Source organism: Cuculus canorus, chromosome 2 (genome assembly GCF_017976375.1).
Source record: "Cuculus canorus isolate bCucCan1 chromosome 2, bCucCan1.pri, whole genome shotgun sequence".
In the NCBI taxonomy this organism is placed as follows: Eukaryota; Metazoa; Chordata; class Aves; order Cuculiformes; family Cuculidae; genus Cuculus; species Cuculus canorus.
The window spans coordinates 94,883,493-94,911,381 of record NC_071402.1 but is presented as its reverse complement, the minus strand read 5'-3'; the positions used below and the strand labels follow the sequence as shown (position 1 = coordinate 94,911,381).

General features: G+C 41.8%; 1 protein-coding gene across 2 annotated transcripts in view; it reads left to right on the top strand.

The window, feature by feature from the left end:
- Nucleotides 1-27,889, top strand: part of JARID2 (jumonji and AT-rich interaction domain containing 2) — a 230,728-nt gene that overhangs the window by 141,138 nt on the left and 61,701 nt on the right. For both annotated transcript variants that reach the window (XM_054057388.1, XM_054057387.1), the window contains exon 4: nucleotides 20,656-20,825. In XM_054057388.1, coding sequence (XP_053913363.1) covers nucleotides 20,656-20,825 — 170 coding nt within the window. The remainder of the gene's footprint in view (nucleotides 1-20,655; nucleotides 20,826-27,889) is intronic.

Here is a 27,889-nt window from a genome sequence, read left to right as displayed (position 1 = left end):
TTATTCCAAATTATGGTCATTATTTTCAGCTTCTTGATTCCATCCTTTTGAGCCACAGGTTCCCCAGTCCCTACCCTGAAACTGTCCAATTTCAAGAAATTTAACTGCTTTAGCTGTTCGTGATGTGTGTGTGTCTCATTCTTTGGTGTTATATGCTGTCTTCAGGTCAAGGCTTCAGATTGATTTGCTTCTCTATTGGGTTTCTACGTACTGTTCGAAGCCACTTCCAGCCTGGGGATGCAGCTGTATGCTAATTCTCCAGTTTCTACAAAACACTGACAGGTCACTGCTGAAATACTCAATTTGCTTGCCATGGTGGAAGGAAGTTTCTGGGCTGGGATGAGTGAGAAAGGCCAGGTCTGAGCCTATTGCTGTTTCTTGTTTCTTCTCAGCTCTTGGAGAAGGAGATTCTTTTCCTGAGACAGCGCTGACATTATTAGAAATGCAGCTCTGTCACATCATTATTTCTGATTTTTAACATGAAAAAGGCAAGTTAGAAGGGAATTTGTTAGAAGTTCTTGTTACTCTGTCTTCTAAAAGGAAATGTGAATTTAATCTTTGTATACCATATCTTCATTCAGCAAATTTTAGAAGGCTCTTTGGGCTGAAGTAGGCTTTGACAATGAGGGCAGACAACAGTATAACAGTATAAGTCAGTGCCTGGGCAGATTTCTAGGTCCTGTTGCTATCTGCTTGTTCTGATCTCTCGTGTCCTCTGGATGTGCTTATTTTGCAAAACCTCTCGTTGCTCAGGGACGTGTCTTTCAGAACTTGACATTCCTAACTTAAAAAGCAAGCCAACGGGAAAAAATTCTTTAGGCGGAGGCTGGAGGACACACAAATGTTCAGTAATCCTTTTTTTTTTCTGTCGTGATATAAAATATCTATTGAGTCAGGTGCCTTTTTTTAGGTGGGAAATTATGGGAAGCTTCCTAGCAATGTGCTTCCAGAAGAAAAATTACTTTTTCTACCAATAAGTAGTAGTGCAAGAGTAGTATCTACTCAGAGATTCGCTTCCCCACTTTCCTCTTCAATATTGTAGTGTTTACTTCAGATATCAAGATGTCAGGATTTTGAGAGCCTTTGTTGAACATGTAGGGTAGTGTTACTCTCCAAATAAAGTAGGAAGAAGAAAATCTTCTCTTGCCTTCCTGGATCCTCCCTGCCCCCACAATAATAATTAATAGGAGTAGCAGATTCTCTCTTTTTTTTTTTTTATCTTCACTCAGGTTCTTGTTTTTAATGTAGTATGAAGAATATTTTGCTCTTCTGAGTTAATATCTTCTGAGGCCTTGCTGTAATTTTATATGAAAAGCACTGAACCCTTTAGTCCTTAAAACAGAAATCAAATTTCTGTTTGTGTTCCTCTCTTGTATTTCTTTAGTGATCACTAGACAGTCCAGGATGCCTGAATTAGTTGTTGACTTTTCTGTTTTGTTTTCTTCCTTGTTTGCTCCTCTCTTTGCTGTTTCTTTGGACCATCCCAACCTTTTCTGCTGCAGTGTTTTTTCTGCAAGGTTTTATTCAGTATGAGCCTTAATGAAAACAAATGTTTGTGGCATTTCCTGAACATTAGGTGAGCTGCTGTCTTTAATTACGAAGGGCTTGGAGATGGTGGAGGAAACCCATTGGTCTCATTTGCCTTATTGGTAACAAAGGATCCTAGGACTGTTTGTGCTCGCGTTATTCAGCACTCTCTGCTTCGCAGACAAGTGAGACCTTCTGAGCATTTGAATACAGTTTATTCTATCAATTAAAAAAGAACAAAACAAAACCTGTCTCTTACATTGCTTAAATACCTATTAAGCCCATGAACAGAATACAAATTTACTTGGCTCTGTATAATGAGCTCTAAATTTCTGAGTCATGTCGGCCATGGAACCTTTTAACGAGAATGTGGAAAACCCCACAAAAAAAACTAATGTCGGTCTCAGCTCCTTAATTATTTTAATGAGTGTAGAAATGAAAAGCTCCAAAGCTTTGTATTACAGTGGTTATTTTCCAGATTGAATATCAGAGGGAGGATTTATGAAGACTTTCAGCTATATTGTTGGGGTGGATGAAATACGGAGCAAAGGAGGTCTGAGCACCAGCACGACTCATTGCCTGCAGCACACCTCATCAGCTGACAAGCCCTTGGGAGTTCTTCAATGGGATGAGATGAGATGGCTTTTTGTGTTTCTTCTATTTTTTCTTCTTTCTTTTTCTTCGCTCCCTCTGTGTGCCAGCACATATAAATCAGTGGCATTTAGCTGGTGCACAAAGGGGGTGTTGCAGTGCAGAGCTGCGCACTACTAGCTTGATAGGCAGGCAAAGGTAGCAGCTGAGGTGCATACAGGGGAGTCATTTACCTCTGGATGGGTGTTGCTTTGAGTTCATGTGGATTTTAATTAGGCGATGTAGTGATCCTAGGCACTACCTTCGTTTCAAAACATGGATATTAACTTGAATGCCATTTATTCTTCCTTTAATACACCTATGAGTTACTTGATTCTGCTACACAGTCCTTGTAGAAGATGCTGCTGAGTGCACAGTGACAGCTTGTACGCTCCCTGCGCATCACAGAAAGCGCTCTGCTCATTCCTCTGGAAAATGTTATATAATACAGCATGGTGTTTCAGCATGTCTGCTGGGGTATCGCTCCTCTGGTAGGAGGGCTGCATTTTCGAGTCGGGTATTTTAAGGATAGAATTTGGCATTACTTAATGATACGTGAAACGTAACTTAATGCATTTATTATCACTTCAAATTTTCCAGCCTCACACAATGAATGTCCCACAGCGTGAGCTTCATTTTCTCCATAGCCTGCATAATTTGTATTATTTGTAAATGTGCTCATTTAGACAAGAGAGAGAAAAACAAAGGCAAGGAACCTTGAGAAATTTCAGCTAATAAAAGACAAGACAGTTCTATTTTCTGGTAAACAATGAACATAGTAAAACTGGTGATGCTACAGGCGTCTTGCGTTATTGATGCAAATGAACTCACTGACATCTGCAACATCCAGCCCATGACTAGTGGCACCCCAGAGCCCTCCTGTGCTATGTGTTAGGCAGAATTGCTGAAGTTCCCATGGTGAAAACTGCACTTTGTGAAGGGGTTTAGGCTGTTTTTTTTCACCCTTCCTTAAAGTGCTTTATTTTTTTTCTTGTGGATTTATATTTCTTATAGGAAATAAATAAATAGCTATTCTTTTCTTGGAAATGGTACTAAAAGCTGTAGCTATTTCTTTTGGACGGCTGATTGGCCATCTAAGGTCCTCCTTGATAAGAGTTACAGTCAATCTGCACTGCTCTGGGAGAACATTTCTCAAACTGTAGACCCACGCTGTTCCTCCTGAAGAGGCCCTCTGCTCTGCTGCATCACACCACCTGACAGAGAAAGGACTTTGGTTTCCCCAGGCCATGGACGTCCTCTGTTTCATTGCCAGATTCCTTTGTTATCACAGCTTCTGCATTGAGTTGCTTTTAGCATTGGGAAACTTGCATTTAGCCCACATTTTTCCTGTAGCTGCTGTTACCCTACTCTGCTATGAAGCTGATTGATTGAGTTTTCCCATTTATACTGTATCTATACTGTTACATGCACAGTACTTTTAGTATTTTTTTTCCGCACAAGATTTTTTTTTTTTTTGAGATTCTGTAAATTATTTTAATTACAAATTGTTTGTATTTCTTGGCTAGAAGTGTAACAAGGTGAGGAAAGGGAGTGCAGCATTTTTTATGGTAGTGTTCAAATTATTAATTTAAATAATGACAAACCCTAACTTTCATACGTCTCACTTTCCATCGTAGCTGTCTAGATCAACATTCTAGGTCAGCTGTAGCTGATCCAAAAACTGTGCCTTGTGCATGATTTTCTGTAACTGTATTGAATGGGGACCACGCAAATATTGCCAAGAAAAGCTTTTAGAGAGTTCCCTGCTGTCTGCTGAGAGGGGGGTGTAGCTTAGGAGCTGTCCTGACTTATTGATTATTCCCTATGACCCAGGGAACCTCATGGCCACTGTGGTGGGGATTTACACCACAGATCTCCATCTCTGCTTCACTTGAGTTCTTGAAGAAGACACAGCTCACTATGTTTGGGGTTTTTTTTCTGCTGCCGGTTTTCACCTGGAAACCTGATTTTTTTTTTCAGGGAAATGATTATATGCAATAATTGGCTGCAAAATTCTTCTTAAGGAACTGCTTAGTAAAACTGAGTAGTCTTTAATTTGACACTCCTGATGCTAGGCAAAGACATGAGCAACAACAGCTGCTTTGCTTTGCATCTGTACTTTGAGGGTGATGGCACTCCATTGGTTTCATTTGGATTTAGGAAACATTTAAAGGGCTAAAGCTGGAAATGGGCTTAAGCTCTCAGTTCCCTCCAAGGTGTGTTTTGCAGGTTTAATGCTGTCTGGTTCACCAGTTTGGTAGGATGGGCTCTGTAGTAAATCTGGAGGAGTGTTAAGTTTTGGGTTTTGATTGTTTATAAAGCTTCTTTTTTCCCTCAGGGAAGGGGAGAGGTATGTAAAACGCAGTTAATTGTGGTGGTTTATTATCTCATTAAATTATGAGATATCTTCTGCAAAGCTTATTATAGTAATCTAAAAATCAGCTGTTCATGTTTCTGATCTTTGTCTCCAATTCTTGCTTTTTATTGGAGATTGTGTATATATATATACACACACACGCATGTGTGTGTAGGCACGTAGATATATAAAACTTACCTATATAGTTTAGTTTTATCCAGCTTAAAGCTTCATGGACCAGATCACTAGCTAAGGTCACATAATGGCTATAAAGAGGCATATTGTTAGTGAGCCAGTTATTTCTAATGTAGCTTCTGATCTTGCAGATTTAGACAACAGTGATGCATGGAAGAGCTGGAACACTTTAAAAGCTGCCTGGCTGCAAGGAGCCCCTCTTGGGTGACAAGAGCCTAGTGGAATGCGCAAAAAAATAGATTAGCACGTTTGGAAAACTAATAAATAGCTTTTGAACCCTGTAGGAGACTAGGGATGTCTCCATATGGTATGTTTTTAATATTCCCCATATACATTCAAAATGTGAAGTTGGCATCAGTACCTTCTCCAAAATACAGGATTTGAATACTTAGAGATGGAATTGTAGCTTAAATTTCTACCGAAAACAAAATCTGTCTCTTTCTGCAGTAGAGAGCCATCCCAGGAAGACAGCTGGTCCTGGAGTTGGGTGAGCTGGAACCTAGGATAGCTTTAGAAGTGATCGGTAAATCCAAAATCATTCAAGTCTTAGTGCTTTGCTGAGGTTTCTAGATGGCTTATGTTAATTTAACGTTAGATGTAGCTTTTAAATTAATGAAGTTAAACTGACGCAAGAGGCTGTATGGACAGGCTGTCTTTTTGATTTATCTGTCAACAAGGCACTGGTTTAACCTGCTCTTAACCCACAACAGTCCACGTGGATTTGAACTGATTTAACAAAACTTATTTAATTAAATTGGGGCAATCTTGTGTTGCCAGCAAGGCCTCAGGAGAAGCATCTCTAGTTCTGCCTTTTGGCATTTTCTTCCCTTGGTAATGGTGTGATAAAAGATACATTTATTTTATTTGTTGACTTTGTTGACTTAATTCTCACCTTCGAGCTATTAAGATTTCCTTTAGTGCTAAGGGCAGTCGCTTACACAACCCTTTGTGGTTGCATTTGTTTGTTATTTTGAACAGCATCTCTGGCTACTGAACCCCATAATTAATATAATTTAAAATAGAGAAAATACTCAGAGGTTTTATGAAATCCTCCGTGTATTCACTTACCTGCGGCTCAGCAGTTGGCTGCTTTTGAAAAGGATTGCCTATTTTGTCAGATTTCTGTAGTTTTCTATCAGGCATGTTGTCCGCCACATTGCCGTTCTCTCCTCAGTCGTCTTTGTGGTATTTCCATCCTATTTTCAGGTAACTTCTGCTTCCCTGAACATACGGCTGGCTCTTTGCACTCCCTCGCAATGTTTTACTTCCTTTATTGCTCCTGGCTTTATTGCCTGCTTTCTCTTATTGCTCAAGTGCTCTTTCCAATTTCACTTCCTTTGCTCGTCGTCGGCGTTTCGTGTGGCGTTTTCACCAATTGCTTTTCAGATGCACGGCTTTTGAGAGCTAAATGAACTGATGCTGAGAGTTCATCAAATGTTCACCGGCGGTCCCAGCTGAAGTAATTGCCAATTTCTTGCTGCTCCTGTGTGGGAGCACTCTGCCATGACCTATTGCACGGCCATGTGGCAAAGCGACCTCAAGTCCTCATCTGATTTAAAAATGTGTGGGTGTGCACATACACCATCTTTCATAGGATTTTAATCTTTCTGCCTGCTCTCCTTTGGTCAGCATCTCATTTCAGCCTCGGAAAGGGACAGAAAACCAAAGTCATTTGCCTAAGGAGTCCCAGTAAATCAATGACCAAACATTGGCTCAGTGCTGTCAAGTAGGAGAGGTGGCATTGGGAAGCATCACAGGGGTTTGGACCTTTTTGAACATATTTGAGCAACCTGATCTGGTGAAGGTGGCGCCCATGGCAGAGGGGTTGCAACTGGATGATCTTTAATGTCCCTTCTAACACAAACCATGCTATGATTCTATGATATTTGCAAGTGAGGTGGCATTGCCTTGCTGAGGGGCCTCCTGTCCCCCAGAGCCGGAGCTGCAGATGACAGGGCTGGGAGAACGCTAGCAATAGGCTGCAGTAGAGGCAGTTTTGACTTCAGGGAGGGTTGGAAGGTGGACATGGCCACCTGGAGCCATGGAGGGGAGCCTCTGTCTTGCAAGGAGACTGGAAAATGGAGATCTGGGAAGAAGTTTAAGCTTAGGCTCACAATCTGTTACAGAGGATCAGGTTGCAAGTAAAGTAACGGTACTGGGACGCACCAAGGAGCCAGTTGTGCACTTGAGGCTATCACATTTGAGGCTTGGTATTGCAGTTCACATTTGAGACTAGGTGTCAAAGGTGTAGAGCAGGCTGACGTGTATGTATGTACATGTATGGTGGGAAGTATTATGAAGTGCCAGGTTTAGTTTGTAATGCAGTGCAGTAAGAACAAGGCATCTCGCTGCCTGTCACAGAGCAAGTTAGCAGCAGGTTAAGGTGGCTTTAAAAATGGTCTCATCTCTAAGTATGAAATTAATTGTCAGAGTGTATTTAGACCAATGGAGGCATCTACTCAATGTAGCCCTATGGTTGTTGCAAGCCTGCGTTCCTGGAAACTATAAAACAAATGGTCAGCTCTTGAGGCTATTCTTTCACTCTTGCTATCAGGTAGATGCCCCAGGCAGGGCACTGGCAAGAGGTGCTGGCCAGAAATAGCTGATCAGTGGCAGGGAAGGGCAGGGTAGCAACATCTTGGGGAGACTTCGAGAGGAGGCCAGTGTGAGCTTTTGTTGGCCACCGCTGAGCAGGATGCTTTGCCCATGGGGCACCTAGATCAGCAAGGGCCCGGCTTTCATGCAGGCATTACCTCAGTGTAGGCAGCATCTGGGATGCCATCCTCTCCTTCCTATTTTAAATATTTGTAAGCTGGGGCTTTGCTTATCATGGTATAGGGAAGAGAGGTGGGTGATCTGCTCATGAGGGCAGAAATTAAGAAAACCAGACCTTGTCATTTCATCAAAAATGAAAAAACCCTTAAAATCCTTGAGGTTATAATGTAAAAAAAACCATGAAACACCCAAATTTGTTTTCCTTGTGGCAAAGTCTTCATGGAGACTAGGCTCCCTGTTGCAAAAGGTTTGACAGCAAATGGGACTACACTGGCATTGCTGCCAGGCACATTTTCTGTTCAAATTTTACAGTTCAGTAACTAATATGTTTCTCAGTCAGCTTAAGGTGATCTTAATGCAACCTGCTACTGCGAACAGAAGTCCTGTTCTTCCCTCCCGTGAGTTCTTCCGACCTCTTTTGTGCCAACACCAGCACTCTGTGCTTATGAAACCAAACTCAACAAATCAAAAAATCAACCTATAAACTGATTTTCAGCTAGACTGACTTCCTCAACCAGCTGATTATGGGTTCCCAGGAGCTCTAGTGCTTGCATAAGCAGGAGAGTGTGGGTAGACGTGAAAGGAAGAACAGATACCACACCTTTTTTTTGCAGCAGCAGCTCTTGCTGAGATCAGTTTAAACCAAACTGAGCCCCTCATTTAGGGCGGAAAGATGCAGGTGAAGCAATGCAGTGGTTTGCTGGTCCAGAACGGTATAGTCCCACTCCCTTTGCCCTGCTCCTGCCTGGACGGTGCATTCCCATCCCTTCCTGATCTGAGTCCACAATGGGATGCAAGATTAGAAGGAGCGTGACTTTCCCTTTGCACCATCAGCAAGCTCTTTAGTTCACCTGGGTTGTGCCATTGAATGTCAGGCATCCTGCTGCTCACATACCATCATATCATAAAAGTAATGAGGGCTTTAGGGAGAGAAGATGAAGCAATGATAAATCTCACTCTTCTGTGACAGAAGTCTTCTCCGAGGGACTGTATTTCTGTCACTTCTAGGACAAACCTGTAGTGTGTACGTACAGTTCACGTGTGTGTGTGTGTGTTTGTGATGATTATTGGTGAGGCACTGGCACAGGTTGCCCAGGGAAGTTGTGGATGCCCCATCCCTGGAGGTGTTCAAGGCCAGGTTGGTCTTGGGCAGCCTAGTCTAGTGGGAGGTGTCCCTGCCCATGGCAGAGGGGTTGGAACCGGATGATCTTTAAGGTCCCTTCCAACCCAAACCATTCTATGATTCTGCGATTACCTATCCCAAAGTGAGTTTGATATGCGCTTGGGTTTTTACTAGAGTCTCTGGGGTGGGGCACGACATGTGGCAAGAGGGGATAGAGTATCAAATACTTCTACTGCAGGTAAAGAAAGAAAGTCTGTGGGGAAGCCTAAAGATTGTGGTGGCACAGGAATTGTTGCCATAGTTTCCATCCATATCATTAGTTCCAAACTACCTTATCCGGCATTCAGGAGGAAGAGAAAGATAGCATGCTCTCGCAGTGCAGCCAGTCCCCTCTCATAGGATTTAGTGTCTCTCAAAGAAAAGGTGCAGGGTGAATGGCCCCTTTCCTTTTCAGACAGGTTTGACTGGTAGCAGGATGTGGCATGACTTGAAAGAAGTAATGAACAGAGTTACCAAGACAGTTGTATGGGTCTGCCTGGTTGATTTGCAAGAATGAGCTGTTTGACTCCTGGTGAAGAAGCCTGGAAAGGGCCATCATTTGCTTCCAAGAGGAACTTAATGCAACAAATTAAGATGTTGTAGGAAAAGAGAAGAGACCAAGAAGTGTAGATGAGACCTGAAAAAGTTTCTTTTATCTTCAGAGTTATGTAAGGGTAGTACAGCTACAACATCATGGAATATGCAGATTATTTCCTTTTACCCCCACCCCCAGCTTATTTGTCCATTTCTATTTAGTAATCTTTGTTGGTAAGATGGTGAATGTGATTGATGGCTGCTCTACGCAAAAATGATCACTTTGTTGCTTATCAGAATAAAATCTTTGAGGCAGACATTTAGTATATTATGTCTTTGGTTTTTTTCTCACTTTTTGTCTAAATGTTACGGTTTTACAAGAGAAATGTTGAGTCCGTGGTGAGAGCCGGATACTAGAGGAGCCTTTGAAAGTCTGCCTCCAATGGGCATTTCCGATACTTGGTTTCAGGTGTGCTTAAATTGCAAGCTGCAACCTCTGCAAGAGGTTAAAATGCCCACAATCTACTGACCGCGTGACTTCTATCACTTCCTGCCAGCAGATGGAAAATTTTGTTCAAATGGCAGGGATTAATGGAAGCCTTAATTGAACAGGAAGTTTTTCAGCCATTCAGATGATGGCTAAAATGATCCATACACTGTTACTTCTGACATCTCTGCCAGAAGTAATAATCTCTGGCTTTACAGCTAGCGTAAGTTGCTTTTAGGGCGAAGGTGAAAGATTGCAAGAGTTGATGTACGTGTATTTTTCTGAGATTGGAAAAGAAGAATGAAATGATCTGTAAAATAACTTTTTTTTTTTTTTTTAAAGAAAAGAACAAACTCAATTGCAAGGGAAAGTCTGCTCAAAGGGAGAAGAGAATTTTCCTTCAGTCACACGGCTTTGATCTCGCATCCTCTTGAGTTTTAGCAGCTGGTCAAATTACTAGGGAGGGAGCTCCTAATATGTTTGGTATTAGTTGGCATATCTTTCACCATTCAGTCTGAATCAGCAACCGTTTTGAAGAGGAATATGAAACAAAGGAGAGCGCTGAATTTATCAGCAGCCATGGGTTCGGGTAGTGCCGGAGGGCGTCGCACGAGTAAGGAAGTGGGAAGCTCTGTCATCTGAACCATGCTGGTTTTGTTTAATGCCTTTTGGTTGAGAACTGGGAAGCAAACAGGTTTTGCAGGTGTCCCTCAGATGTCTGAGAATCATGATACTAGAAGAATATTGAAGTTGCACGGTGTGTTGCGCTAAAAGCAGCTTTGACTTCTGTGTCATTAAATAGCGGGGGGAGACACTCAAGTTTTAGGAAAATGGGCAGGTTTTAACATTTTGTGAGCTCTCTTCCATAGAGAGGAGTTTGTAAGGCCAAAAAGGCTTTTGAAAGAAATATCTGTAGTAGATAAGAAGGTCCCTGATCTGTGTTAACCCAACACAGACAGGACGGTGTTGCAGAGCAGGTGAAGTGAAAGGGGAGAGACCATTTTGCAGGCCTAGGTTTTCCCATGCTGGCTTTACTGAAAATCAGAAAAGTAGGAGGTTTGCTTTAATTTTCCACCTGCAGTGAGTCCAGGCAGCCGGACGTTGCCCGTTCTTTGCCAGTAGGTGGAGATCGTGCAAATGAACTGGAAATTACATCCTCTTTCCAGTGCAGAAGGTGTTTGTTAGTATGGAGTTCACCTTGTTTACTTCTGGCATATTGGTTAGGGTTGAAGGTATAAAAAAAAATCATATTTTTATGGACTTCTCCTTGAAGAAAAGTTTGTCAGGACATAATACTTGCTCAGACATCTGCTAATGATTATTAAAAGGCAAGAAAATGTGAATGAATTCCTTTACTTCTGCTGCCATCGTTTTGCGTTGTAATTTTCTGGCATGTGGTAATGCTCTTCTTTGTGCAACAGCATGGCATAAAATGGCAGACCTAGCCTAAAGTCGCTTCTTGGCCACTTTACTGTTTGTAAAACTTGCTGATGTGGGGTGATGGATTTGCCTTAAGTGGAGAAGTAGGAGTCATGCTACCAGAAAAGAGAGAGAGAGCGCCTTCATTTCTGGATGCAGGGACCAGTAACCCAAGTCTTTATTGGCTGAGCACTTCTGTAGGCATCTCTGCTCAGCTGTGCTTGGCAAGCAGCGTGCAGGGCGCTCCAGTAAAGAGAACCAAATAGCAGATGGAAATGAGAAACGCTGCAGAAGAAGAATGGCTCCAGAGCGTGGCACCGGAGCAGCAGCAAGCTGCACAAGAGGGAGCCTGGGGAGGAGTTAGAGGCTGTTGAAGCTGACAGTGCTGCTGAAGTAAGTGCTCATCAAATGGCACTCAGTAATGATCTGCACTAATGCAGTGACTCCCACTGTATATTAATCCCATAGAGTCAACTTGCCTGTCCTCTTCTGCTATCGTAGCTGTCTCTAGTGAGCAATCTCTGCGACACACGTAGCCTGATCAGCAGCAGGGAGGGACATGTATCCAGGACATAGCCTCCGTCCAAAAAGGACTGCTGCCATACATTCCTGTTTCTTGTCCCTTCTCAGTAGGGATGCTTTCGCATTGCTATGCATGTTTGTAGCTCATCTGAGTGTATCTGAGCTCACCCAATTGAATACTGTTGTCTGTGGGGGTGGAGGTGTCAGCAATAACCAGGACTTTGGGAGAAGCATTGTAGGACCCACAGTGAAGCCTCTGCAGCATTGTTCTTAGATTCCCATGTGAACTGATGAATGTCAAGGATTACCCTGAGTAGTTTTGTGTAACCTGCAATGTGGTTGCAGCATGGATACAGGTGGAGTGCAGCCCATAGCAGTCAAAGCACCTGTGCTCGTGTTCTTAGACTAGAGATGAAGCTACTCCAATTGCAGGACAGAGGAAGGGTGGCACCTCTGTCTCCGGTATTGAGAAAGATCTCTTCTGCCATCTGTTGCCGTGTACAACTCACCACATGCCCATGTGGAGGACTAAAAATTCCTGTCCAATCTCAGGTGGAACAACCCTGGAGAAAGTGAATTTGAGAGAGCCTTTGTCTTGTTGAAATAAGAATATCCAGGTCCTACACTTATAGAGGAATAAACCTTTGGACCTGAATTTATGGACAGTCTATAGTACAGTTGCTATAGTGTGATCTCACAACAGAGGAGGATAGGAAAACAGCTTCTTGGAGAGCTCGCCACAGCCACCAGCACATGGGATTGAGTATTTGGTGGCAATTAATGTACTTAATTCTAATTCAGACTTTCTGCAGCTGCTGAAGGCTGGGCTGGAAGCATGCCATGGTTAGATGCTTGAAGGTACATGTGTGGGTTTGTAATTATATTGTGCTGGAGTTGCACCTTGGTAACTGAGGGTCCTGTTTTGGTCTGAACATTACAAGAGAGCTTGCAAACCTATGTACAGCACTGCAGTGATGCAGACTGCATACCACAAGCATAGACTATTTCTCCATCTGGTCAAAGTAAAGCCAGTTGAGGCAGTAGGGTGAAAGGGAGACCGATGCTAATGCTCTAAGTTTTTTAGGTTGTATCTTGTTCCTCTTTGCTTCTCTGTATCCTGAGGTCTGTGGGGAGGGCTCAAGTTCACAGTGGGAAATCCTACTGCTACATTAGCGTAGCATCAAAATTCTGTGACCACCGTAGATGTTTCAGGACAAAACCTCAGGGCATTTAGTACCCAGTGTGATTCATTGCTCTCAAGGTTACCTAGACCATTGAAACAGCTGAAATATAAATGCAGAGTTAGGTTTCTACAAGTTCTTCTATACCATCTAGTGTGGTCCTCAGTCTAGCAGGTACGATGTGCATCCCTGTGTCATTGTGGGAGCGCGTATATGTGAGGTGGCAGTATATGTGCAGCTCATATATAGTGGCTGGATCATCCAGTTCTTCCAGAGTTAACATGGGGGGGGGGGGGGTGGTAAACAGTGTCCAGCTGCTTTTAAGAACTCCCACTTTGCCCAAGGCTGTCTTGTATGTTGTTTTAACAGCCAGCTATTTCACTTATTGGGTATAAATATCTCTGCTAAACTGCATGAAATGAGGCAGTTTTTGAGACTGCAAATACCTTCTTGTGGTCAGTAAGCATGGCCAGGAGAACTAGATGAGTCCAGAATTAGTGATAATTTGAGCATTCTTTAGCAGACAAATTTAAGTTGCCAGCTGTACTTTGAACTAGTCGTTAAGCATATGGGTTAGCCCAATTAACATTCATTAAATGTCATTCCCAAGCACCTCTCTATTGGTTGCAGGAGAGGAGGTCCTCAGAAATCAACTGTTTCCCATTTAAAACAAATAAAAAAAAAAATCTCCCCCCCAAACCCAAAAGAAAATGTGTATCCATTCATTGTGGCTGAAGTTTAAGAGCAAGACATGTTATTTTTGGATAAATGCCCTGTTAGGCTCAACAATCAAGGAATGAATGGAGATGGGCTTAGTATTTTACTTTGATTCACTTGAGAATTTTAAGGCTGCATTAAAATTATGTTATTAATTTAGGCCCAATTTTAAATTTTTGAACCACAGAAGGTAAAGAAGATTGAGTGAATGAAAGGCTCAGTAAAAATAACTTCTGAAAAGCATTGAATTCAACTTTACTGGAATGTTTTATTTACTGAAAATGAACCCAGGTTTTTCTAATCAGATGACAGGGTTAAGAATTGTACTCTCACCTACTAATACAGGTCTGGGTTGTGCCTTGGATTACATTATCTTGCAAATAATTCTGAACGCGTCGTAACTTGGAGTGAGCTCATGCTTTGCACTGGTTGCCTGCAATTGGTGTCTGTAAGGATGGGAGCAACCAGGTCTCTTGGCTTCTGGTTCCTTCATGGTCCAAACAGGCGTGGAGGCACTGATGATAATGAATCGCAATTTCCACTATTGTAAACTTCCTGGCAGTAGTGACTGAGCCAGCATGTTGTTGAAAGGAGCAATAGATACCACTGATAGCGGAAGAAAATACAACCCTGGAAGCTTAGGAGGATGTGTGAGAGGAAATGCTATTCAAAGGACTCCTTTGTACACCTATTTTCTGCTCTGAGTGTGATGCTTGTTTATCTATTTGGCGTTTTAACTTGGGACACAGTGGTTGCAGTGGGAGGATGCGAATACATACTGATAGAAGTGCTGCCTGGTACTTCTAGAGCTAACACTTGCACTTAGATGTGGTCCAAGGAGAGCCAATAAGATCTTGTATTTTGTGGTCATTATTAGGAATGCCCCTCTCCTGCCCATTTTTTTTCTTATCCAAGTAACATTTACCCTCAGGGTTGGGGAAAAAATATATTTAATTTCAGTTATGGAAGTGTTGATGTAGAGAGCTTGTTGGTTTGAATTCTAGAGACCTGTTCTCATGGACTGGTTATCCTCTAGAAGGTTACTATTTAGAGTGAATGTCTTGGGCTTGTTCTCAGGAGCAAAAGAGAGTGAAATATGGCTTAGCCATGCTTCCTGCTGACACATGCAATAATGATACCTCCAGCACCAAGTTTTGCATACTCACCTTGGGCTTGCCTCAAAGTACTCATCACATGGTTGATTTTGTTTGTGCTGAAAATTACACCCTTGATAATCATCTGATCTGCAGCGGGCGCCTGGCTATTAAGGCATAAATTGCTTTTTTTTAATGAGGGCAGAACATACCTACAGCCCATCACTTTCAGACACGTTTACCTTAGTAGATGAAGCTGCACATGCAACCAAATTGTTGCATATGGGCATGTTGTGTGGTAGATTGAGTGTCATGTTGTACAGCGCAATTCAACCAAATGTGGAAGTTGTGTATCTGCTCTGATGAGGACAAAGGTACACATTGAACCTGATTCAGATCAGAGATAACTGTTTTGCCAAGCCAGCAAATTGTCATAGTACAGAAATAAATAACCCAGATCATGGCAGAAGGGAACCTATAATGTTGTTAGCACAGAGTGGTCTGGTCAAAATAAAAAATCAAGGGGGTAAGAGAGCCCATCTGTGCCAGAGCCCTCCCAGTAACGGGTGTTACTGGCTAATGGAAGAGAGCTGTAATGCTTGACTGTGTGTAGTTGTATGGGATGGCCACATTGAGGCAACAATATGGGAAAGGTCCCACAGAACTTAGCTCAGCTGCATCTGTGCAGGGACAAACCCCCAAACAGAAAAAGTAAATATATAGTGCACTGAGTTTCTGCTGCCCGGATTGAGAGGTGTAATATGGAATGAGATCTGGGAACTCCAAAGCCTAACTAAGCAATAACAAGAAACCCAAACTCTCCCTGTTTAAAGATCTGTTTTGATAGAGGATGGTTCCTCAACAGCTAGCCTTACATCGGGCATTAAGCAAATCTGTCCCCTAACTATCTATGCAGTGTTTGGTGAAAACTGATACCAGCTCATTGCCCCTAGTCAGTAGTAGCTATTTTAATGTGATGAAGTAAATATCTACAAATACTATCATAGAATCATAGAATAGTTTGGGTTGGAAGGCACCTTAAAGATCATCCAGTTCCAACTCCTCTGCCATGGGCAGGGACACCTTCCACTGGACTGGGCTGCTCAAGGCCCCATCCAACCTGGCCTGGAACACCTCCAGGGATGGGGCATCCACAGCTTCCCTGGGCAACCTGTGCCAGTGCCTCACCGCTCTCATCGTAACCACTTACATTGCAGTTCCTCAGGAGAAGAAGTGACAAAAGAAAATTAACCAAGTACCAGCACTGCTTTTAGAAAGACAGAGGCGTAGATTCCTTTGCTTTAGCTTGCAGTTTGCTTGCTAGCAGCTCATTAAGTGAAAAACACTCTGCATTGAAAAGGGAAATTGGAATTAATCACAAAAAGGTGACACTCAAACAGCTACTTAAACTACAGTTCCTATAGAGTTTAGGAATTGAACTCTGGTTGGTGCCATTATAAAGAAGGAGGACAAACATTGGGCAACAGAAGAGCAGGAAACAACGAAAGCAAAAATGAGGTTCAAGGAGTAAACAAATGATTGTGAGGCCCACAAGCAAGCAAGTATTGTAGTATATTACAAGCGGAAGGATTTGTGAAAGCCAGCTGATTGTTGGAGATTAGAGAATATTTGAAAAAGTTTGGTTTGCAAATCTCTTCCCAGTTGATACGCTTAGGTGTAAGGACAGCATTTCAACAATTTATTATAAATAGATTAGTACGATTGCACATATATTATCAATTCAGTTGTGCACATTATTCTTACTGTATGTTTTATAGTAGTAATGTTTTGCTTTCACTTAGGAATTATGGAGCAATAAACTGAAAATAATCTGTAATGTACAACTAAATCTCACATACTGATAATTTAATACTTGGATTTTAGCTAACACAGCATACACTGTTATGTAGAGTATTAACATTTACTAAATTTAACACAGGCTGCTATTACTAACCTGAGCCTCACTTTGTGAAGAAAAGACTGCCTTTGTGTAGTAAGTGTTTTCTCCCTAAATGTCTCCTTTTCTACAAGTTAAAGGAATACTGCTAGTATATTCTATTTTAAAAGACATTTCTGAATTATTTTTAGCTAACACAAACAGTAGTGTGTTGATTCTAAAGAATCCAATTTGCTTAAAATATTCCACTAAAAATAAATTCCAATCTAGGAAATCTTCAAGAAGTGTATTTTGCATTGGAGAGAAATGTTTTACAGCCTAGTCTGAGTTTGTACACTGAAGATATATTTTTGTTGTGGAAATTTAGTCTTTGGCTGTAATTTGTTGTCTCAGACCTAAATGGTTGGTGGTCGTTTCAGTAGAAGAGAAGTGTACCAAAAAGCTGTGAGACTTCCTTAGGCTGCAGCTTTTTTTAACTTCATGTCCTAGGCAGGTGTTTAAAGTCTCTCAAAAGTAGTAACAGGAAAATAACCTTCTGTTGAGAGAAGGAGAATTAGTATTTATTTTTAAATAGTCTGGATATTTGGGTGTTTGCATGGTGTTTATATGTGGTTTTATTTTGAGTTCTTCCCTTATCCTTTTGCTTCTTGCAAAGTTTTTTCTGTTCACATATTTGCAAGCCTTGTGCAGCATGTACCCTTTAGATGAGGACAGAGTGAGTAATTTATTTTAAGGACACAAACTGGACTTTCATTGTTCTTTTTGCCACTCGTGCCAATCTGTATCCTGTTGCCAAATGCACGCTAAATAGGTCATTCCTGTAGAAATAGCTGCCTTGACAAGCAAAGAGCAAAGCTGCACTGGTGGTGATGTGTGTTTATAACACATAGAATGTCTTTCTGAGCACTTTCATCACTTCCTTATCCATTCTGCCTTGCTCAGAAGTGGTGCGTGAGTATGGCAGACTGCTATGCTTGATCTTATGTAACAGTAGTGGAAGGTGGTACCTCCTTTTTTGGCAGCAGCTTCACACTTCTATGGGATTAAGTGTAATATGAAACTGTACCTGATATGATTGGTTTTATACTTCTAGAGGTTTTCATGGGAACGTGTGAGGTTGTTAAGATCCAAACACTCCTTCACAAGGAAACAATTTTAATTTGTTGCACAAGTTTTGAAATGTTTATATTTTTCATTTGCTGGCCCATCTTTACAGAAATCTGGAGCAAAGGATGCTTAAAAGCTTGGCTTTTGTTTCCTAACCTCAGTGCCTCATCTTAATGTGTTGTAGCCAGAGAATAGTTTGTTTCTTGCTCATGGCTTGCTCTGTACATCCTTAGGCATTGAAGTAGAAGCTCAGGAAGCACATTACTATCCATGCAAAGAACAGTAATTGTTGCAGAAACCTAAAGGATGCTGCAGTCACAAAAGGGTGCCTTCATTTTCTAGCATTTGTAGTCAAATTGTTCATGCTTGTGCCCTGTGTAACTGTTCAGGGTTTTAATGAAAAATGGGTATTTCATAAGGAGCAGGCCTGGTTTTGTGGCACTGGTGAGTTCAAACCATACAGGAGGAAGCACCAGCAAACATCAATAGAGGTGTGAGAGGAGAAGCATCTCGGGCATACCTGACCCTATAGCAACAAGTCTCGGCAGCCTCCCCAAGAAGCTGCAAAAGTTCATGGTCGTAGTTTGAAGCTGGGTGGGGAGAAGGTCTGGCATTTTCATTCTCCTGACTGTAATGAAGGGCCCTCGTGGAGCGTGGTGGATGGTGGAGAGCCAGTGGTGCTGGCAGGCTAGGCTGCATGCCCATGGGAAATGGGCAAGCAAAACAAGCGGGGAATCATTTGTACCAGGGGAGGACAGATAGAGGAGTGTTTTTTTAGCAACCAAACCAAAGTACTTTGAATTCCCTAATTCTTTTCTTGTCTATGCTGAACGTACAAGTCATTCCCTACCTATCCTCTTTCAGTGCTCTAGGGACCAATAACAGAGATACTGTAAAGAGCCCTGGCAAATCCTTGCTGCAAAGGGTTAATTTTGAACCATAGAACAGGCTTAACCTTTATTTTTTGGGGTGGTGGTGGATGTTTAATCCTCTTGCTGCTTATCTTTGATCATGTGAGACTTGAGCAGGTAGTTTCAGAGATGCGGTGAGTGGATAGTGTATGTTTTTTACCACCAAGCTGAGGAAGCACGTCGATGTGGGAAAATTGCTGTGCAGATGAGAGCAGCAGGCAGGCTTGCTTGCTAACCTTTATAGTCTGTTTTTTTGGCAAGAGAGTGTACATTTTGTGCAGAACAGAAGCCAACACAAAATGTTTTTCACGGGCTGCACGTGTGGTTTTGGTGATAAAAATGTAGTTGGTTGAAACTAAATTCCCATTCATCCTGTGCAGGAGTCTTCCTTCTACTTGAAGGAATAGAGCTTTGCCAGGCAATCTTGAGTGATTTGGGGGATATACAGACAGATCTATACAAAACTTTCATTCTGGAAAGGTAATTGTTCATAGATATGAGGAAAGATATGTGTTCAATCATCCTTTAATTCCAGTTCAGAAATTATAAGCACCGTGATAAAAAAAATAATAAACACCATGATATATCTGCCATTAAGGACATGAAAATAAGTAAGAATGGCTGGTGTGTTTAATTGTTTGAGGGGATGGGAGCTGGATAGTGAGGACATGGACAGTTTTATGTGGACTTTAGGCAGAAAATCGCCAATGTTGCTTTTGTTCTGTGTTGTCATTTGTGGACAGGTGTATGTGTATACAAATACTGCTTTGATTTTTTTAGGTTTTCTTTTCTATTTTAGCCACAAGGTCGTAGAAGCTTAAAATACAGTAACAAACCTCTTCTTACACAACTATTAAATTTAATATCCATGAAAAAGAAGAGTGTTATTATGTGATTCATCCATACTGAACAATAACCGTGCTTAAGTCATAACAGTCAAGCCCTCCCGTGGAGTCACAAGACCTGGCTTTTCCTCTGGTGTTATTTGATACATGTTTCAGTTTGACATTATGTAAATACTCTGCTATTAAGGAAGAAAATGACATAAAATTGCATCCTTTCTCAATATGATTTTAAGTTCTTTCAGTAGCTCTTCTCCTTTTTGAAGCTGTAATGAAGATCATAATTAGAATCCCAGTTGCTTAAGTGAGAAATTAGTATGTTCTTAAATGCTGAGGCCAGTCAGATTCCCAGTGAGACCCCCTCCGGGTATCTGTCCTGCCCCAAAGTGCTTTCCCTAATACTAATTTGTGTTCCAGATGTATTAAAGAAAATCATATTCATTGTCACCTAGCAGTTAATCAGAGCCTTCAGATAGGCTTGAAATAATTTGCAGCCTGACTGCCAAACCCCCCTGCATCCATTCATTTCCTACAGCTGTACTTGGGCGTGCTCTAAAACTGATCAGAGAGAGTCACTCCATTGCCCAGTACCAGGACTGAGACAAATTCACTCCATTTATGTCCTTTGTTCTTATATATTTGTCACAAATACTACTTAACCGCACCTGGGACCTCCTTGCTTACTCTCTTCTAGGCTGTGGCCAGGGTAACAAAAATCTAATGGCTTTTACCATATATTTTCCCTGTCAAAACCATCTTTTTCCCTGAAGACTTTGATTCATTTTTGTAGAACTGGGCATTAACACAGATACCTTATCTATTAATATATATTTTACCATGTAAATAAGAGCCTAGCAGATTGGAATAAATTAAAACCTTAATGGGGCTAAAATAAACCTCATTTGCAAATTAATTAAAAACAAGACGCAAAGAACAGTAACACGTTAAAAAAAAGACATTTTCATGGTGCAAAATACAGACTTAATTTCCAAATAAGTGAATGGTAAACTGTAATTGTATGATGTGCAAGAATGTACTCGGAACATATGAAATAGTAGTCACAGATTTTGTAGTCAAGATGTTCCCTTTCTGGTTTTCTAAATTGTCGCAGAAGGTACCAAAGGGTAAAGCAAATAAAATGCTGTCTTTGCAGTTGACCCACAAAGGGATGTGATATTAGTGGTAGATGGATTCAGATCTCTCCGTTTTAAAAAAAGAACAAACAGTGAATATTTATGTTCTGACATCTCTCCTGCAAGTTGTGCCTAACATGCTTCTGATATGCTCTTGTTTCCACAGGCCAAGGCTGCAAGCACAAAGGAAGTTTGCTCAGTCCCAGCCAAACAGTCCCAGCACAACTCCAATAAAGATAGTGGAGCCGTTGTTACCCCCTCCCGCCACTCAGATTTCTGACCTCTCCAAAAGGAAGCCCAAGACAGAAGATTTTCTCACTTTCCTCTGTCTTCGAGGTAGGAGTCTCGCAGCAGCACAGTGGGGACAGTTTCATTCAAAGAACGAGCTGTAGCACCACACACTGAGTAGCAGCTACACAAATGTTCTGGTGCTACGCTTGAATAGATTGTGTGCATTTCAATTCTCAGCAATTTGACTGTATCTGCAGCAGGAGCATTCAAGTTCATGGTTGTAAAGACTATAAAATGAGGCTGGTAATAGTGCAAAAGGAAATTTCTGTTATGCCTGACACTCTGTTATCCTGAATGGGTTTTTGTCTAGCTCTCTTAAGTCCTCCTCATCCTCCTTTGTTTTGTCTGTCTTTAAACTGAAGAAGTGCTTCACTTGCCTGAGTACTTGTTCCTGCAAGAGGAGAAATCCATTTGGAAATTCACCTTCTCTACTTCCTCACTGTCCTTTATTGTTCAATCCGAGTGAGGCTTTTCATCTGATAGTGGGTGGAGGGGTTGCTGTTGGTCTTAGCTACCCCAGGAGCTGGATCGTTCCCATGGTGATAATTGAAACAGGTGAGCTCCCCCACTCTGCATCCCAAGGCAAGGTGTCTGAAGTTGTACAGTGAATACCCGAATTACCTCACAGGACCAGGTTCCTGAGCCAGGCTGGAGCTGTATGGTGTGCGCCTGGGATCACGGGTATGTGTGTCTGCAAGCCTGTATGTCACACTTGGAGACCTTAGCGTGAGGTACAGCTGACTGTCCACATAAAGCTAAAGGAGGAGATCTTACCTGAGTGGTCTCTTTCCTTGGGGCTTTCCCTGGCCCTGTGTCCCAATTCATGTACTGGAGATAGCATCTTTCCGTTTAATCCCCCGACTGTTGTATTATGATGCAGTATGTTTTGCTTCTGGCAGATGCCCCTGCTGTCCTCTTAGCTGGTCACTGCTCCATCCTTGATGTGCTGGAGCAATGCTTCTTGCTGCTGTTTTGTCCCATCATCTGCTAAGAGAATGTGCATTTGTTACAGATAGAGCTTGTCTGCAAAAGCCTTACCCAGTGGATTGAAGCCTTCAAAGCTTGTGTTTGAGTTCTCCTTTCTAGTTCTGAGGTGTCTGTTACATCTGCAAGCAGCGCTGGTCAGCACCACCAGTAGCTTCCTGCTGAGGCTTTCTCAGCTTAATGCAACATGATTTGATTTTTTTCTTCTCTTCTGTGAGGTTTTAGGCTAGTGGTATCTTTAGACCGATTGCTAATATATTTGTCTTGACTCTAGTCCAATGTGAAGCCTCTGTCCTGGTGGGACTTCTGGTAAAGCGGGTGGGTGGAGGGGACGGAGAAGGGTGGTTTTCTAGCTTTTGTGTTTGTTTAAAGGATTTGAGGAGCAGAATCTAATGGACTTTAAAGTGGCATCACAGTACTCTGAAATCTAATCTGTGGAAATGTATTTCTAATTTAGTCTGCTGTAAGGTTGATCAGTCTGTTGGCAGCGTGTCACTGCTGTGATCTGGGCCAACTGCCACAGTTGTTGGTGGGAAAATTCAGATGGTGGGAGAGCGTGTGTGTGTGTGTGTGTGTGTGTGTGAGAGAGAGAGAGAGAGAGAGAGCGCACACATGGCTGCATTCACGCACTTGTTTCCACTGCTTGCTAACTAAGCATGTGTTATTTATAATTTGGAAGGCACTTGCACTTAAAGAAAGGCAACCTGTGTGGGGATGTGACTTATGTCCATTTTTATTTCATACTGTCTCTTACCATTCTGCTTTAACAATGCAAATGGGAAGCACGGATACTTTTGTCCTATTCAGTTGCTTCATTCAGAAGGCTTTTTTCTTTTTCTTTAAATTTTAATCAGTGGCTGTTTAGCTTTTGCACCTGTAATTTTCTTTTTTGTTATTCATCTGTAGAATAATTGATGCTTCGTACTGTCAATTAAGAACTTGCAATTCATTCCTAATTTCTCCAGTACGCAGGAGTACTCATATATTTCAGACAGCACGTGTGTTCAGACAGCAAGATCCCAATTACAATTATATTAAAAACCGCAAGGGAAAATCTGCTCCGAGTGCCACACATGTCATGTTTTTGGTCTGCTTATACAGACTGAAGAAAAGCAGAAAGGGAAAGCTGTCATCTCTCTGTTTCAGACCCCCACAAGCTTATTTGCTACATCACCCTCCATTGTAAAGCCTGAAAAGAGCCAGCAAAAATGGGGGAGCAGGGGGTGAAATCTTCTTGGACATCTGATACCTGGATGTGTTTCTGTGGAAAAGCAGGAAAGCAGCTATGTCTTGGAGGGAGAGGGGTTGTAGACATTGCTATTAGCCTGATACTGGCATTGGTGTCCAAACTGCTCTGTCCCTCAGGAGGCCCTGGCTACCTAAGGTTGTGCCCGTTTGATCCCTCGGGCAGTTTAGCTCCATGTGGCGGTCTTTCTTACGTGCCTGTTGGAAAAAAAAGAGGTGGAAGCTAGTTCTTAGTGTGCTTGTAGGGAATTCATGTAGCAACCCGCTGGTACATCCAGCTCCAGAATGACCTCAGAAGAGGCATTCCAGGGCACTGGCAGGCTTAGTTTGGTGCTTCTGATGGTACCCAGCGAGCCTGGAGAGGGAAGAGCCAGCAGCTTACTTAAACCCTGTGTAGGGAAGACTTGTGATTGTTTTAGAAAGGGTCTGTTTTGGTTTTGAAAGTTTGTGCTACTATTTATTGAAGTGTTTTGAGGGATTCAAAATTGCTTGCGTGGTGGGACGTATGTTTTTTCCAATTTCTGTCCACATCTGTCTGTCCAGCCTTGAGAGTTGGAAGTTTCATAATGAAATGTGACACACAATTACATGGAAATAAGAGCAACCACTTTCAAAGTTGTTTAGTAGTAAGTGTAGAAGCAATATGATCCAAGACAGTAAAGCCCATGTTTCTGTGTGTATGTTTAGGTTTTGGGTTTTTTTTCTTTTTGGTTGGTTTGGTTTGTTTCAAAATTTAGGATTCTTCTAGTTTCTAGTCCTTCAAAATGATCTGATGAGTTTGTCCCTGTGTTCATAGTCAAAGCTTTTTTTTGGCAAGGGCATCTTCACTAGAGCCAGAACCAGCACCAACATGAGAGCAGCTCTGTGATCAGATCTCTGTCCTTGTCCCAGTGCACCCAGTGGCAGAAGTATGGTGTAAATATGTGGAACCACAGCAGCATGCACTTTCATTTTCTATTTTTAAACAGAGAAATTTAAAAATCCCAGTCATCACTAGAAGTTGACTCTTCAGTACTCGGGGGGAGGGGGGGTGTTAAGTGGCAGCATCTGAATTCTGTGAACAATAAAACAGTACTATCCTGCAACAATGTGGAAGAAAGGCCCTTGACATGTCTAAGATCCTGTATTTAGGAAAAGAAGCCCCATATGCCTAGCCTTCTCCTGTGTTTCAGCAAATCTAATGATTCAAATAATGTTGATTTGTTTTATTTTAGCATCCTGTAATTTCAAAGGGACATAACTTAACCAAGATGACCTGCTTGGTTTCATTATCCAGAATACAAGGGGCTTTGGATGTATTTTAAATTAGTTTGTTTTCTGAACCCTTGATTTAATAATACAATGTACTAATTACTTCTGAAAAGGTAAGCGGAGCAGAATGAAAAAGCTGTAACAGTTGATGAATATCTGAGTACCCTGGAATACATCTCGCCGACCAGACCTGACAGGGCTCCCCTGCTTTCCATTATTTTAAAATTTTTTTAATTCTCTCTTTTTTTCTTTTTTTTTAATTTGTGACCTAGAATTTCCTACACAAGAAGGAAATAGTGCAGATATCTCTGAAGTGTTTGTCTGCAGTGTTCTTATCTTTAAATAGCTTCTCTGAAAGAGCCTGTATGCCCTTTGCCAGAGACGTAATTAGTATCTTTCAGCAGCGTGCGTAGATACAAGTGTGTCATCTCCTCGCAGTTGTACAACGGTCTTTGCTTTTACTGTGTTTTCTTGCTAGCTTCTGTTACAATGCATTTAAGTTACCTTTACTCTCTGGAATTATTTACAAGTTAAAAGTATTGCACGTGGAATAATATAGGGCTAAAGAGGGAAGAAGCTCCCTGTGAGCAATGGATCTTTGGCGAAAGGTGATAACAGGAAGACTATGATTAGGAGCCTACATTTTAAAAAGTTTTCCCATGATCAATTTTCTAATTAAGCTGGGCCTCTGGGAGTTACATGATAGAGAATTTCAAGGGTTTCTAAATAAAGATAGTTTAATTGAGATCTCACAAATTGAGTTTTCAGGCTCTTCTAGCAATGGTTCTACACAATGTGTGACTGCTTCTGTTGAACAATCTGATGATTTCCTACAACTGGGCAAAATCAAAATAGAAAATCTCACTATAATAGGTTTGTCTAAATTTCAATAACTTCTAAATCTTAGTGCCCCAGTCCTCTTGCAGCGTGCTCTTAAACAAACACACTTCTTGTTTTAAACACCTTGTTTAGTTGGTAGGCTTGGAGGCCTTTGATCCCAGTCTTCTTTGGATACCGACAGAAATTTTCCATTACAAAAGGACAAGCCCCAAAGTCAAAACCTTGGGAACTCTTAATTTTGGGCATATTAGAAAACGATCATTAATTTGCGTAGCTTCTGATCAGGCAGAAGGTACACTTTCCTGGTAATTCAGTGTCAGTAGGTACACTGTCTTTATTTGAGCTGGTGACAGCATCAATCATGTTCTTGAAGTGCCAGCCTTCCAAGGGAGCATGTTGCCACAGTGAAGGCATGCTCACATGCCAGAGTAAGCACATAAAATAGCACAGTGGTTTGATTCGGCTGGAAGCAAAGCAGTGACATGATGGCTCTATCCAAAACTGTGAGCCACTTTGCAGTCTAGGTTAGGTTTTATAATTCCAAAATAGTACTAAGACATGAAGATTTATGATAATTTGTTTAAAATAGTGGGGGAAGGCTTGTTATCAGTTTTGTGTTAAATCATTTCATGTTTGAGACTGAAATTTTAGGATAGATTGAAAATACAATAAACTTCGGGATGTAGAATCTTAATCATACAAATAATTTAACAAAAATAAGGTTGCATTTAGCAACTGTAGTCTCACAATTTTGAAGTCATTCTGTAGACTTAGGAGGTACATTGAAGTGTAAAAGAAGAGGGATATCTCATACACACAATGATTTAGTTCACCACTGGAATTTGCTGCTCTAGGCTGGTAACTCACTCCTGCAGTGGTTTAGGATAAGAGTAATTTATCAGTTCTAGCAAGTAGTAGTGGTGGATATGCAAGCTCACAGTGAAAAACACATGTATGAAGTACACAGCGAGAGCCTGGCAACCGATGCTGTGCCATTAGTCCTTCCCAGGAGCTGGGAGTGTTGCTGGAGGGCCAGCCCTCCAGGCATGCAGTGGGCGGTGCATCTTCACATCAGTTTGTGTCTAGTACGACATTCAAGAGCTTACAAGAGCTGCTGAGTGCAAGAAAAAAGTAGTATGTCTGTAGTACAGCAGCTGAATTAGTTTTAGCGTGATCTTCCTGTTTCTGGGCCCTTTTCTGATGTTAATTCCAATATCTACCCCTGCTAAAGCCACAGGATGAAATTAGCTGTTGAAACATGAGACTTGTGGCTCTGCCACAGTCTCTCTCCGTGTCCCACAGCGAGCTGCTTAGTTTTCCTGTAAGATGAGCAGAAATATTTAACCATGTATGTTGGTGTTAACATGGCTGGATGTGATTGTGTAGGTGAGCTACTGCCATAAAATCCAAGTGCTCTGGTGGCAGCAGGAATCATTCAAAACCTCCGTGCCCACAGTTTTTGGCACTCAGGTAGGCAACATAAAGTATTCTGGCAAAGGCAATTCCTGCCCTTCCTCCCAAATGGAAACCCATGAGTCTGCTTCTGTAAGATGTGAACCTACCATAGGTTCAGGGCTCCCGAAAAGGCTTATTTTGTGCTAGAAATAGGGCTCAGGATCTCTTGGGTGTGAAACACACCCTTCTGGGAATGGCACCACGTTAGCTTGGGATTTGCAGTCTTGTCTTGTTCATGGTGGAGTGGAACATAAAGTTGGGGGTTGTGTATATGTGGGAAGGATTCCTTTTGATGTTCACTTCTGAGTGTAGCCAGGTTAGGGGAGGTAAATTGCTTTCAGATTGCCAGATATGAATTGTAGATGTGAGAAGCACCACACGTTTGGGTTTTTAATATTCAGTAGTCTGTTACTCTGGTGTGTGTTTTGTTGACTTTGGAAAGTGAATGGTATGGGTGTTTATCTGAAGATTCGCATGTTTCCTCATCTTTAGTCCATTTCTCAAAAAAAGGAACAATTTTCTTTGAGGTTTTGGTTTTAACTCTACTGCTTTGAAGAACCGACTAAAAATAAAATGGGTTTTATGCCATTGCGCTAGCCTATAAGTTAGCCATAACGCTAAGCATCCTGCGATTTGTTCAACAGCAGAGGAAGTGAGAGTGAGCATCAGTGTGTTTATGAGCTCTGTTTTGTTTCTGTACTTGGAGTGGACTTTCCTTCCCTCTCGCTCAGGCACTGACGAGCTCCCTCTGGGACTGTTCCTCCAGATGGAGTCAGATAAGTAGGATACAATTGCTCTTTCCGATAGACTTTATGCAGTTCATTTTCTTTTAGCCTTGCTCTGTGAAATGACCATGAAATGCAGGAATAAATTATATTTATTCAGATGTCAGGGACTTGGCACTGTCCTGCCAAAACGTAATAAGGAGGACATATAATAAATGAGAAGCAGGCCCTAAAATTCAAGCATTGAGATGCCAGTACATTGGGAGCATTTGGGAGACAAGCTTGTTCCACCTGCATGCGGCCCCAAAATGGGGCCGTGTGTCAGAGGAGAAGCCAAACCTCCGGACACGGCTCATTATAGAGCTTGACATGCTGCATGTTTATTGGGGCAGGCTTAAGTCCCACATACCTTGACCTGCCTTGTGCTTAAATCATTCTGATATCTGAAATGGTTCTAAGATTTTTCCAAGGCACGTCTGGTATGTTTAATTGTTAGGAGGAAAAAAAAAAAAAGAAAGGAGCTAGAGGGGGAGTTGAGTAAATAATTCATGGAAAAGAACCCTCCAATTTTGCAGAAACCACAGCCCAAATTACAGGGAAGGCTCTTGG